The 13,747-nt window shown below is 53.7% G+C and overlaps 1 protein-coding gene across 1 annotated transcript in view; it reads right to left on the bottom strand.

Moving 5' to 3' along the window:
* Positions 1–13,747, bottom strand: part of PTPRT (protein tyrosine phosphatase receptor type T) — a 682,122-nt gene that overhangs the window by 20,303 nt on the left and 648,072 nt on the right. Inside the window, exons 21-26 of the mRNA XM_036323307.1 lie at positions 13,587–13,646; positions 12,806–12,922; positions 8,989–9,143; positions 5,308–5,443; positions 3,136–3,285; positions 2,368–2,541 (exon numbers count right to left, since the gene is read on the bottom strand). Coding sequence (XP_036179200.1) covers positions 2,368–2,541; positions 3,136–3,285; positions 5,308–5,443; positions 8,989–9,143; positions 12,806–12,922; positions 13,587–13,646 — 792 coding nt within the window. The remainder of the gene's footprint in view (positions 1–2,367; positions 2,542–3,135; positions 3,286–5,307; positions 5,444–8,988; positions 9,144–12,805; positions 12,923–13,586; positions 13,647–13,747) is intronic.

Here is a 13,747-nt window from a genome sequence, read left to right on the forward strand (position 1 = left end):
TTATTACAGTCCCCTGAGAGAAGGTGCTTGGAAAGATTGGGAGCTTCTCTGTCTCACCAGCGGTCTGTGAAAACTGAGAAATAACCCATGTTTGCAATGAGTTCTCCTGGGAGCTGGTTCTTGTTGGAGTCCCAGTTGTTTTCAGTGGAGTTAGGAGTCAGCAGGAAGGTGGGGAGAGGAGAGGAGAGGAGCTCGCCTATCCCAACCAGGTGAAGACCCTGCCAACGAGATTACCCAAAGCACCTGTCCATTCTGTGCTCCCTCAGTGTGCTTGCGGCAAAAAAAAAAAAGCCGTGTAATCATGGATGCCACCTGTGCACTAAGGGGTCCTGTCTTCTAAGGGCCTCTTCCTGGTCAGTGTTATGGCCAGAGGAAGGTCTGGGAGGGCAAAATAGTTTCCCCCAAAGCTGCACTCCAGCTGCAGACAGCATGTCTTTGGGCCACTGGCAGCCACGGAAAAGAATCCAGGCTTTCAGAGTAAAAAAATTGGTTCAGACTCTGGCTCCATCGTTTCTTAGCTAGTTGGCCTGGAAAGAGTCGTGGAAACACCCTGACACTCAGGGCTCATCCGGAAAATGGGGATGATAACAGGCAAATGAGGAGCGAGACGGTGTACGTCCGGGGCCCGACGCGCGCCCAGCACTCGGTGAATGTTAGTTTTCTTCCCTTTCCCGTCTCTCTGATAAACGCTCTATTAGGCCAGCACACCCGACAAAGCCTTATCTGAAAATATGTTCGAGATCCGTGCTCCTGCCGGGTTTCAGGGATCGGCCAGCAATCCATTTCATGGATAACATCATCCTTTACCAGGGAAACATTAAAAATTAACCCAGAGGACTTCCTATTTTTCTGCTGGGAGCGAAGCTGCTATGGTTACCAGATAAAGCACAGACTGAGCTAGAATACAGATAGGGACCTTTTCTTTTTCTTTTTTTGTAAGAAAGGCAAAGGCCCCAGTGATGGCTCACCGGAGAACTGCCCTGCGGACAAAGAGAATACGATCAGCCTCAGAGCTGGCTTGGCCGGAGGCCTGTGACTCCAGGCAGCGTCTAACCTACTAAGTGGAGGCCAGGAGCACGTTTGACCCTTGCTTGGATGAGGCAGGCAGGGAGAGGCAGCCATGACAAGTGGAAGACAAATCTAGGAGAAATTGGAAGTGCAAGTGGACCCCCAGGCTCCACACTTTATCACACAAACATATATACATATGTACATATGCAACACCTTGACTTTGGAATGCTCTAAGCCAGGGGTGGGCAAACTTTTTGACTCGAGGGCCACAATGGGTTCTTAAACTGGAACGGAGGGCCGGAACAAAAGCATGGATGGAGTGTTTGTGTGAACTAATATAAATTCAAAGTAAACATCATTACATAAAAGGGTACGGTCTTTTATTTCAATAGTTTTATTCATTTCAAACGGGCCGGATCCGGCCCGCGGGCCGTAGTTTGCCCACGGCTGCTCTAAGCCCATGGTCGGTAAACCGTGGCTCGCGAGCCACATGCGGCTCTTTGGCCCCTTGAGTGTGGCTCTTCCACAAAATACCACGTGCGGGCACGCACGTACAGTGCGATTGAAACTTCGTGGCCCATGCGCAGAAGTCGGTATTTTGTGGAAGAGCCACACTCAAGGGGCCAAAGAGCCGCATGTGGCTTGCGAGCCGCGGTTTGCCGAGCCGCAGTTTGCTGACCACTGCTCTAAGCCAGTGGTTCTCAACCTTGGCTGCACATTAGAATCACCTGGGAATTTTTAAAAATCCTGATTTCTGGGCTTCATCCTCCAGAAATTCTTTCTTTGTTACGAATGTTGTGGCCCCACCCCATAACAAAGAAACAGGAGACAGGGCCCCATCAGACTAGTCATGCCCCCTCCATGCTCCCTTTGCTGCCTCCCACCACACTGACTGCACGCTTATGAGGTGCCACCCTCATTCTTGCCTCTGCACAGGAGTGGTCTGGGAACCTGCCTGGGCACTCCTGCAGGGCAGAACCTAGGTCTTCACCGCCTTGTGCTCCCAGGGCCCACAAGGCCTGGCACGTCCAATGTTTCCAGCACTGAACTCAAGGTGGAGAGTCGGCCTGTCGGCAGCAGGAGGGGGACTAGGCAGGCTGTGGCGTCGTGGGAGCCACTTTAAGCTTTTGGTCAGTTCTTTCCAGACTTTATGGGAGCAAAAGAGCCAAGAGCACAGCTTATACATGGGTTTGGACAAGAGCCTTCAGGGGAGCAAAGGTCCTTGGGGCCAGCAAGATCAAACGCAAGGAGAGAATGCCCGGGGAGGGTGGCCAGGGCCCTGGGTCCAGGCACCCCCACCTGGGGGGAGGCTTTCCCCCGGAGGCCAGCAGGAGCGCGCCCCGAGGCTCAGCTTACGTCCATCAGGGCCGCGTTGATATAGTTGCTGGACTCTCCGTCCACCGAGATGAGGAAGGGCAGGCAGCGGTCCAGAGGCAGGACATCCATGCTCCGGTTCTTATCGTGGTTCCGAGGCAGGAGCCCGATGCTGCAGTCCTCGGGCCGGACGTGGGGCGTCACGATGTTGAGGGTCTGTGGGCACAAAGGTGGACAGACAGACACAGCTCAGATGCTCGCCCGGAACCGAGGGGCAGTGATGTGCAAAGCCAGCCTCCCCCCACCTCCATCCTCCCAGCTGGGCCCTCCCGTGCCCTTCCCAGGACGGGTTCTCTTCTGCGGCGATTCTGTCATCTGTGGGCCTCTCCAGCCCTGCGCGCCGAGAGCCCCTTCCAGGGGCTGTGACACCGCCACGCTGCCAGGGCTCAGGGGCTCCGACACAGCTCCCACCTCCTGCCAACCAGCTGAGCTAAGCTGCTCATCTCAGCCAGCGCTGCACTAAAGGGCAGACCAGGGAGGAGGTCGTAAGGTGGGGGCAGAGATAAGGAACCCCTAATGAGGGTTAAATATCCCCTAACGTGTCATCGAATGAGGGACATAGTTTTACCAGCATGCCTCTCAGAGGGAAAGTAGAGAATGGAGATGCCTGGATGAGCTGCACAGGGTGGGTGAGACCCCGGGGGTCGGGGCGGGGGCTGGAGAATTTCAGGGCTTGTGCTCTGCAGAGTAAGTCTTGCACGTACGGGGCCAGCGCTGAGTGGCCCAGCCAGTGACTAGCTGTGCCCATACCTGAAATTCGTCTTTGATTTGGCTGGAGTTGGTCTGGGGGTCCAGTCTGCTGATGTTGTAGTAGAGGGAGCGGAACTCGCACACGGGGATGGCCGTGTTGCCGCAGAGGCACGCTTCCAGGATGGCGTCGTGCACAAACACGTACTGCTCCTGCAGAGGGAACAGGGCCCGGTCAGAGCAGCCGCTGGGACTTTGGTGTCCACACTGCACGCTGTGGCTGTGGGGAGGGGCGTGACCGACATCGCAGAATCACTACTTTCCGTCCTAGAACCGGAAGGCTCAAGTTTCCATGTGTTTTGGTGGCTGCCTGAGCTATGGTGACTCTTGTCCCTTGTGTGAGACTGAACAGCACAGTCACTGGTAAAAGTCAGACACGGTGGACGTGCTGCAGCAGGTGCCCTTGGTGTCCTGCCTGTGTCCCCTCAGCGGTCACCGTGACCTGCTGGAGGCTGCTGATGCAGGTGCCCGGCATTGAGGCCGAGGGCTTTTCCTGGTCCCAGGGGCACCGCTGAGCTGCGTGCAGGGTGAGCCCGAGGGTGGAGAGTTAATGCCCCAGGAAGGAGCCTCCAGTGATGCCAGGTGGAGAGTAGGGGGACGAAGACTTAGGTCCCCCTCTCCTCGGTGGGTCACTTGGAAGAATGTGCTCCCCACTATCTCAGAGTCCCCAGGGCTGGTTCCAGGTGTACATGGTGTCAGAGAACTTGGCACACACCTTAACCAGGGTCCGGAAGCTTGCGTTCCCCGCCCCCGCTTCCCCTCCACTCTCAGTGTGCCTAGGGATCCCTCCCACTAATCCACTTGCCCTCAACCGCTAGTCTCAGGGGCTGCTCCTAAAACATGTGATGCCCCCTGTGCCATCTCAGCTCTCTGCACCTGGTGGTTCTCTTCTCCTGGGCACCACCCCCCCTTCTATGCCTCAATGTCTCGCTTCCTCTGGAAAGTCTTCTCTAAATTCACCAGGAGGAAGTTGGTACTGTAACTTCCTTCACAAAGGTTTGCTGAGTGACTGTTTTCTGCAGAACTTGGCCCAGCTCTTTATATGAAATGCTTATCCAGATGCATAAAGATGATGTATTTGAATGTGCGTCTCCCCACCAGACAGCAAGGACCACAATGTGTCCAATGCCAGCCAGCCGTCCGCATGCCTGCACCTGGGGCCGGAGGAGGCCTCTTGGCTTAGCAGCCTCACCCAGAAGCCGGGATTGCCCGTGGGAGCTGGCTCAGAGCCCACAGCAGGGCCCTACGTGGACAAGCCTGTCAGCAGGGGCCTCCCTGCAGAGCCAGCAGCACCTGGCCAAGCCCAAACCGCGGGCAGTTTCCCTCTGCAGGGCTGACGACAGAAGCAGCTCTGCGTCCCATGCTGCCTGTCCTGGCTCCCACAGCGTCGCTCAGACAGAAGAGGGCAGTTACAGGAATAACAAATCAAGGCTCCACGGAGTAGGAACGGTAGAAGAGGCTGCCTGGCGAGAAAGTGTGATTCAGGGGGAAGAGCATGCCCAGAGGTCACATCAGCCCGAGCTCTACCGTGATCTGGCTATGGGAGGCTTTGGGGACACAGTTGCTCAGTTTTTCCATCTGTAAGTGGGGGTGCAAATAGGATTTACCCCATAGGGTTGTTGTGAGGAGCAGAAACAGTTTCCTGAATGCAAAGAACCTAGCATGATGCTTGGCACATAGTAGGTGGTCCACAATAATGAAGAGCCCCTGCCAGTTCCCTGGGTCTTGGGCTCAATAACTGGACAGAGGGGTGCCTGAAGGCCTGCTTCACCTCAAAGGCAGGGACTGTGCGTTCTCAGTAAGTTCACTGATTAAGCCATTCCGGCAGTGACTGAGCAATGCTGGGCACAGACTAGGCACTCAGTACATGCTAGTCCTTCCCTATCTCTTCTCTCTTTCACCCAAGTCGGCGATGCTATTCATTCAGTCCCTGTGCAGATGGGCTCAGAGATGGGGAACTCGCCACCATTCCTCATTGCTGAAAATCTCTGAACTGTGGGACCCTGGGGTTGGCAGGGGCGCCCTAGCTTCAATGATGGTCTCACCACAGCAAGCCACCTACTCACTCACTGCCTTTTCTCTCACTCCCAGGTCCCTCTCTATAGGATGCCACCACCCACACTTCTCCTTGGCCAGGACTGCAGGTGGCCGGCTGGCTCAGGCCCCAGGACCCACCTCCGTCTGCACAAGGTTGACCCTCTGGGCTCGGAGCTCCCGCACACAGTTGAAGATGTCCACCACCCCTTCGTTCTCGGCCATGTCGAGCATGGTGTCGATGGCGATGAAGCAGCCGGTCCGCCCGGCCCCGGCGCTGCAAGAAAGGACAGGGTCTGTGTCAGGGACCGTGGCGCGGGACCAGCCCTGGGAGGCTCCTCACACGCAGCCCTGTCGCCAGGACCCTGCAGAGGTGTGCGCTGCGGACGTCAGAACTGGGAGATTCCGATCAAACTGCAAGCCCAGTTCTCTCTTTTATAAAATGGGAGAATACTATTTGCTTTTGGGGCTATTTTATCAAGATTGGCTTATTTTTGTTGAATGCATTTAGCAAACACTCACTTGGCACTTGCAAAGTACCAGGCATTAGTCTAAGTATTTCACCAATGCTACTTATTAATAATTCTCTTATGAGGTTGTTAGGAAGTTTCTCACCCCATTTCACAGGTGAGAAAACTGAGGCACAGGGCACTTACATTGTGCGATGTCACACAGCCGGCTGGTGTTGCAGCTGGAACTTAACCCAGGCAGTCTGGCTCCAGAGTCTGTGCTCTGCCACTTCCTTCTTAATAACAGTCATTGCACATACTCACGCTTACACACACACACATACATGCTTACACTCAAGTATGCACAGTTTCCTCACCTGATGGCTAAAGATAACCCATCTAAAAAGTACCTAGCACACTGCGGATGCCTAATAAACATGTTCCCCCACTGTCCCCCTCCATATCACCCTTTCTTTTATCTTCTTCAATAAATGGGTTGATAGATGGAAGCCAGGAAGGAGAGGAGAGAAATCGGAGAGCAGGTGAGTGAGAGGGCAGAAACCAGCTCCTCTGCACTGTCCCAAAGGCAGAGAGTGAGTCCCAGTCCTGGATTTGGCTCCCCCTGCACCTGCTCCCCCTGGATCATGAGGCAGTGCCTCCATGAACTCAAAGAGCTGACGGCCCTGAGAGCCTGGTCTGGTATCAGGTCTCCTGATCCACACTCGATTCTGATGGCTGGTGGCTTCCTTAGGAGAATCTCAGACCAAGCACAAAATGGCAAATAATAATAATAGTAATAATAATAATAATAAATCAAGGAGAGCCCATGGACCACGGCCCTCCCCAGATCAGTGCTGGTTCCCAAGTCATGGTGGTGAGTGGAGGCCACTGGAACGTTTGCCTTAGAGCAGAGGTCCTCAAACTTTTTAAATAGGGGCCAGTTCACTGTCCCTCAGACATTCCACGCATGTGCACTGCGGGCCCGGGACGAGTCGGCTGCTAAGCAGGACAGGCAGCGGCAGCAAAAACACCCAGCGGGCCAGATAACTGTTTTCGGCGGGCCGCATGTGGCCCGCGGGCCGTAGCTTGCGGACTCCTGCCTTAGAGGCACACAGTTTTGGAAGCGAAGGCCAGACTGCCAGGGAGGCCGCCACGGCTGCGTGTTCGTCTGGCTTCCCTCATGGACGAGTGTCCTTGACTCACAATGTGGAAATGAAAGGAACACAAAGAGGAAGAATGATGGGCCGTAAGGAGAGCGATGCTGGCTGAGCGTGAATCCAAGCAGGACAGGGAGTAGGACCATTGCCGACAACGATGGGAGAGCAAAGCCCTGGAAACGCATCCTCGATCCGGAAAGTAGCCTGTGGGAAGCAGTCTCCACTCCGGGCACAATGCCACGGTTTGAATGAACTTCGCTACAGCACTCCATCCCCCACCGATCCAGGCCCCTCGGACGGGACGTGGGGGGCTGGCCCTTGGGGTCTAAGAGCCGCCCCAGCCAGGTCTTCTCTGAAGTCTCACCCTGGACCTGTTTGAGGGGAAAGAACTAACCTGACTCGATTTTGGACCTTGGATCCCTCACTAGTGAACAGCTGCTGGCGCCCATGAGCTCAGTTTTCTTCCACGTACAACACACCTCCGTGCAGGGTTCTCTGGGAACCGAGCTGTGTTGATTTCAGCATCAGGTAGCAATTAAGCCCATGCTATTGGGGGTCAGAACCCTGGGGATCACATTCTTACTCTGCCACTTCCTAGCTGCGTCGTGACCTTGGGTAGATGATTCAACCGCTCTGAGCGTCAATACCCTCATCTTTAAAATGAGGCTGAAAATAAAATAGACCCACCATCTAGCATTAATAGCACAATACGTGTAAATTGCATGAAATTATGTTGAAAAAGCAGAATCCATGTAAATTGCTTTGCCCTGTGCCTGGCTACATAGCAATTTCTCAGTGAACGGTTGCTACTTATATTCACGAATATTTATTGAGCACCTATTAGGTAGGCATTAGAGGCTGGGTTTGGGAGTGGGGACGTGAGGATGAGTGAGACATGGCTCCCATCCTGCAGGATGAGCAGGCTGGAGTGGGAGCAGCAGTAAGAGGCAGAGAATGTCCGGAATCCCCTCTGGCACCTCGTATATGTTAACCACCCATTCAATCTTCAGAAGCGCCTCCGGAGCGGGGCCACTCTACGCAGGGGCATTAAGGTGACTGGCTGTGGAGACAAGACCTCGTGCAGGGAGGGCCTGTAACTGTTTGCCATGGTCTCCCTTGCCCTGCTCCGGCTGCACTTTGGGCCATAGGACTTGAGGGCTAACATTCTGTTGTCATTGGATTGTAAAGAGATGGTAAGCGGAGACTATATGTAAAGCTCTCAGAGAGCCCAGGGTGTGTGATGTGTATGACCTCCTAGTCCTCAATGGCCTCATCTGTGAAATGGGATTTCTAATTCTCACCTCTGCGTGGTGGGGAGGGGCCATGATGCTACGTGAGGAAGGGCTGGCTCTGAGACATCCTCCTTGACTTGACCCAAGTCCCTGACTGACGGGGCTGTGCCAGGGCAGGGCCGAGATAGCCTGCCTGCAGGGCCTGAAGGACGGGCTGGCCCAAAGTCACGCTGGAAAAGAGAGTCCCTGGGAAGGAGGCGGGGAGGGCGCAGGCCAGCCAGCCCTCAGGTCTGGACGTCCACTCTCCTCCAATTCTTCAAGTCCTTGACACAGTGCTCCATCTCCATTTAGGAGGATTCAAAGATGTGCTAGTCATTCCCAATGTGATTTCCCAGCTCGGAGCTGAAAATATCTCTTCTCTACAATAAGGTGAAACCTGACGCTGTCCATTTTCTCTCTATTAGGGACCCTGCAGGCTGGAAATTGATTTTTAAAATAATAGAAATGAAAAGAAGTCACTTCCTCTGAGACACCCCGCTCCCACTTCACAGAGCTGAGGGCGAGTGTCTGGAGGAAAGCAGGCTAGATGTCCCAGCTCGGTACACCTGTGTGACCCAGGCCACGTGTCTGCCTGCTCGGTACCTCAGTGTTCTTATCTGTAAAATGGGAACGATAATGGTGCCCACCTGTCAGTGTCGGGTGAGAAGTAAGTTAAATAATGTGGGTAAAGGGCACATATAGAAGATGCTGTCGGGGCCAAGCCCTTGTCCCCAGGGGGCGTTACTACTTCAGAACAACAGAGATAACAATGAGTGCTACCACCACTGCTATTGTTCTTGTGAGACCTCAGGACCTGGGCCTTATCAGAAAGCCCTGGGCACAGTGGACAGACAGGGGCCATGGACAAGATGGTGTCTCCCTCCCCGAGAGCAGATCTTTCGAGCGGGGGTGGGTGGGGGGGGCGGCTGGGGTTCTTTCACTTACCTGCAGTGAACCACGATGGGCCCGGCTTCGGGGGGATTGAGGAACTTGACTTGGCGGACAAAGCCCAGGAGGCCAGTGGCATAGCAGGGGACGCCGTGGTCGGGCCAGCTGGTGAAGTGGAAGAGGCGGAGCTCCCGGATCTCGTGGTAGCCTTTCTGAGGAGAGAATGGGCCTCTCTGTTCCTGCAGCTGCTGCCCCCATATACCCTAGCCAGCGCCACGGGGTGCCACGGCGGCGGCACCGAGGAACCAGTCTCCTGCTGTTGGGGAGGCAAGGCCCTCAAAGGGTTAATAGGCGCCCCTGCACAGAGGGTCTGTGGTCTGCCACATCTGGGAGCTTGGGAAGTAAAGTGAAAGTGACTGCAGTACTGTAGGACTTGTCAGAGCCTTTAGTGTGCTAATATACATCTGGCTCCCCGAGGGGGGCGGGCATTGTGACACCCCAGAGTTGCCCAAGGACCTTCTTTTGACAAGTATTGCATGGAACTTGTATCCAGAAGAACAGATTCAGAGAAATGTTGGCCTTGAACACCAAGTTCAAATCATTTCCTATGGAATACGAGGTCTTTCAGTGATTTGGTCTGGGGTCCTTCAGTTCCCAGTCCTGTCTATGACAGTTTCCGTGGCTTTAAAATAAATTAGCAGGCTTGTAATCAATTAGATTATTATTTAGAATAAGATATGGAACAAGTAAAAGTGGAGGTTCTCTGACGGATGGGTGTGTGTGAGTGTGTGAGTGTGTGTGTGTGTGTGTGTGGGGGGGCAGGCTAGAGCTCCGCTTGGTGTCCCTTCTCCTCTCACCACCCCTCACACAGACACCTCCAGTCCAAGTGACGTTCCATGACTATTCTATGGTCAGGCCATACCTCTGAGCCTTTGCTTATGCAGTGCCCCTACCTACTGTTTCCACTTAGCAGTCTCCTGCAGATATCTGGACAGCACTGAATAGGAAGCATGTTCAATTGTTCATTCTTCCAGTTAAAGAATATTCTCTGAGGGTTATCTGTGCCCGGCCACTAGGAAGGTGGAAATAAAAGCCTCTGTCCCTGGGACAGCTCATGATCTAGTCAGGGAGGTAGACTCCCAAGTGGATAATTCTATTAAAGTACACAAAGGAGTGTCAGCTAACCCCTTCTGGGGAGTGGAGAAATCAGAGAAGGCTTCCTGGAGGAGGTGATGCCTGAACTGTATCTTGAAACATATTGATACTGAAAATAATGGCTAACATTTATTAATCATAGACTAGATGCCTGCCACTCTCTGAACACTTCCATGTATTAATTCACTGAATTGTCATACCAGTCCTCATACTGTTCTCTCTTTCTTTATGGATGAAGAAATTGAGGCTAAACAAGGTTAAGTAACAGGCCCAAGGTCACACAACTAGTAAGTTGTGAAGTTGCAATCTGAACCCTGGCTGTTGGCTCCACAGTCTGAACTCCTAAGCATTGTGACACACTGATGCCTGCGTGTGACCCGGTGAAGAGATGGAGGGATTCCTAGGCAGAGAGGCAGCACAGGCAAAGCATGGGGACAGGACTTTGCACGACGTGCACAGAATCGCAAACAGCCCAGGGCAACTCCAGAGGAAAGTGGAAGACAGGCGAGGGCATACAGCAGGACTGCGGGTGGGAGGTGGGGCAGGTGCTGGATCTTGGAAGGCCTGGAATTCCACTTGCAGGCCTTTAGACTTTGTCCCAGAGGCGCTGGGGAGCCCTAGGGAGGTTGCCTAGATGGTGGCACAGAAGAAGCATCAGACTTGCATTTCGGGAGGATCACGCCAGCTATTCTGTGGAGGCTGGATTTGGCTGGGTGTGTTGGAGGGCTGTGTAGAGGGCACTGTTGATACCCACCCAGATCCCCTTTCCTGGGCCAGGGCACCCCCCGGCTACTCTGAGTGTGGGCTGCAGACAGCTCAGAGTAACCCACTTATTCAGAGACTTGCTCTCAACCCAAAAGGAGCCACCTCCCCTGGCTGGGGCTGAAACGTAGAGTGACCAATTGACTTTGATGGTCTTCCCAGGACTGAGGGGTTTCCCAGGAAATGGCACTTCCAGTGCTAAATTCAGGAGGGTCTTGGGCAAACCAGGATGATGGGTTACCCTAATGGGTACCAAAGGCCTCTTGCCCAAGGATGGGATAATCTCTGTGGTGCAGTTCATGCCACTGAGCTCCCGGTAGGACCAGGCTGAGGCTGGGCTCCAGCTGAGACCAACACCCTCACTGGCTCCTTCCCTGCCCGCCCTCGCCTGCCTCCCTCCCTCCCCTTCTCAGCACACCATCAAGGGGACCCGAATCCTATCCTCAGGCTCTGCTTCTTGGAAACTCAAACTGCAACACAGCAAGGCCAGAGGCAGGAAGCCCTGCTTTGAGGCCGCTGCAGAACCCGGCGGGAGTGAACAGAGGCCTGAGTTAAGGCACCTCCCGAAGAGCTGAAGTGGGAGAAGAGAAAACAGCTTCAGGAATGCTTGGAGTTTTTCTCTCCATCCTCTGAGGCCAGGGGTCAACTCTATAGGACGGTTCATGCTCTGGAGGCCCCTGTAAATCAGGCTAGACTGCCCCTCCTCTCTTCTGCTTCCCTTCCTCTCTTACAAGTTTCTCTCCAGAGTGGTCCCTAGATAAACCATGTGCATCCGAATCCTTGTCTCAGGCTCTGCTTCTGAAGAACCCGATCTAAGACCACATCGATGTACCTGTGGTCCTCCTTCCAGTGGGGGCGCTGCAGGGAGCAACCTGTATGTCCAGTGCTCAGCTGTGCACACAGGACCAGCACCGTGCAAGGGCCAGCACTGGTGCTCAGGAGGACTTGTCAAACCCCGATGGCACGGCTCTCAAGGCACTGAAGTCCCCGGTGCTTCTGCATCGCCAGGCCTGTGGCCACTGGACCCTGAGTGCTGCTGCTTTTGGAAAGCGGCATTGACGTGGAGTGGAGTGACAATGAGCTTCCAGCCAGGGGCTCACGCATGAATCCTGGTCCGGCCACCCTGCATGCAGCTGGGCAACTTTGCATGACTGACTTAAACGCTCTGCCTAATTTTTTTCTTCTATAAAATGGGAGTAATCATCAGACCTACCTCAAGGGGTTGTTGGAGGACTACATGAGTTAATTTATACAGAGCAGTTAGAAAAGCACCTGTTTAGTGAGTGCTCACTAAATGGTAGCTATCACTACAATAGTTATATAATAACAATGGTTCTATCATAATTAAATCATAAATAGGAATAATAATTTGCAATCCAATTCCTGTTCTCAAGCTCCTGCCACCCTGGCCTCCTTTCAGGGCCTAGACCAGCATTTCTCAATCCCAACGCTGTTGGCAATTGGGGCTGGGCTATCCTGTGCATTGCAGGATGTTCATCAGCATCTCTGGCCTCACCCCCTGGAGGCCAGTAGCGCCCCTCCTTCCTCTGTTTTGACAACTGAAAGTTGCCGAAGGTCCCCCATGGGACAAAACCACCCTGAGTTGAGAACCACAGGCCTAGAACACGCCAGAAAAGTCCACCCCCCTCATTATTTGCTTAATAATGGCTCCTCCTCCAGGCAGCCCTCTCTGACCACCTCATCCTCCCGTCTCCACTCGTGGCATGTTTCTTTCGTGGCTTTTATCACAACGTGCCATTATTACTTTTCTTAGTCTGATGAATGCTGGAGGTGGGATCCTCTGGAGCAGGAGCCACATCTAACTCAATCGCTGATCTGTCCCTGGGACCAAGCATGAGATGGGTGCAGAGTGGACCTCGGTCACTGTGTGTCCTGAATGAACAGACCAGCTGGCTTACCTAGTGGACAGGCTGCCCACAGCCACAGGGACGCTTACCTTCTGGACCGTGAAGGTGCGTATGACGTATTCTGCCAGGGGCTCTGTTTCAATTAGGGTGACTTTAATGTCGCCGTAGACCTCCGTGTCATCCGGCCAGTACCGCACACACTTCACCTGCGAGGACGGACAGAGACGAGGACAGGTGAGCAGGTGGCTGGGTGTGAGCAGCCGCCTCACCTGGCCTTCCCATTCAAATAAACCCAAGGGTGACTTTGGTGACATTTCGGTCGGAAGGGTCGGCTGGCCAGGGGTCGGCAACGTGCACGGGGCCAAGCTCACTCCCAGAGGAATTGGAGCCCTTAGGAATAATGGTAGTACCTTCTTTTGCAGAGCTCCGTATCATTTTCAAATCCATTATCAAATAGATCTAGGCAAGCTAGGCAGATGGAATTCCCCGTGTTACAGATGAAATTAATATTCAAGTTTGGAGGTTTTGGTGGCTTGTCCTAGGTCACTTGGCCAGTTTTCTACCTTTGGCTGAATGGTCTGTCAGGCTGGGGCAGCTGATACCAGCAGAGCAGAGATGAGAATAAAAGGAGGGAAACAGTGAAGAGGGAAAGCAGAAGTGGTCGGAGAGAACATCACTCTTCAGAGCGGGTAACCAGGGGCTGCGAGGACAAGGCTCTCTGTTGGGGAAGGATGGAAGGTGCTGGGCTCAAAGGGAGGACGCTGCCACTGCTCTCTGCTACCAACAAGCCATTCCCACATGTGACTGAGTCACACTCCACAGGAGGAACAAGAGATCATGGTTTTCCCCTTAAAAGAACAAAAGCATTACCATTCCGGGGGACGCCGCACGGCCTAGAGTGGCATTTCCCACAGTGTGTTCCGCTGGGTGCTAATAGGTGTTAGGTAAAAAACAAGAAAACAAAAACAAACAGAAAAGGTTTTGTGGTCAAATGAGTTTGGGAAATGCTGGATTAAACAAAGATAAACAGG

This window comes from Myotis myotis, unplaced genomic scaffold (genome assembly GCF_014108235.1).
Source record: "Myotis myotis isolate mMyoMyo1 unplaced genomic scaffold, mMyoMyo1.p scaffold_m19_p_9, whole genome shotgun sequence".
Taxonomy (NCBI): Eukaryota; Metazoa; Chordata; class Mammalia; order Chiroptera; family Vespertilionidae; genus Myotis; species Myotis myotis.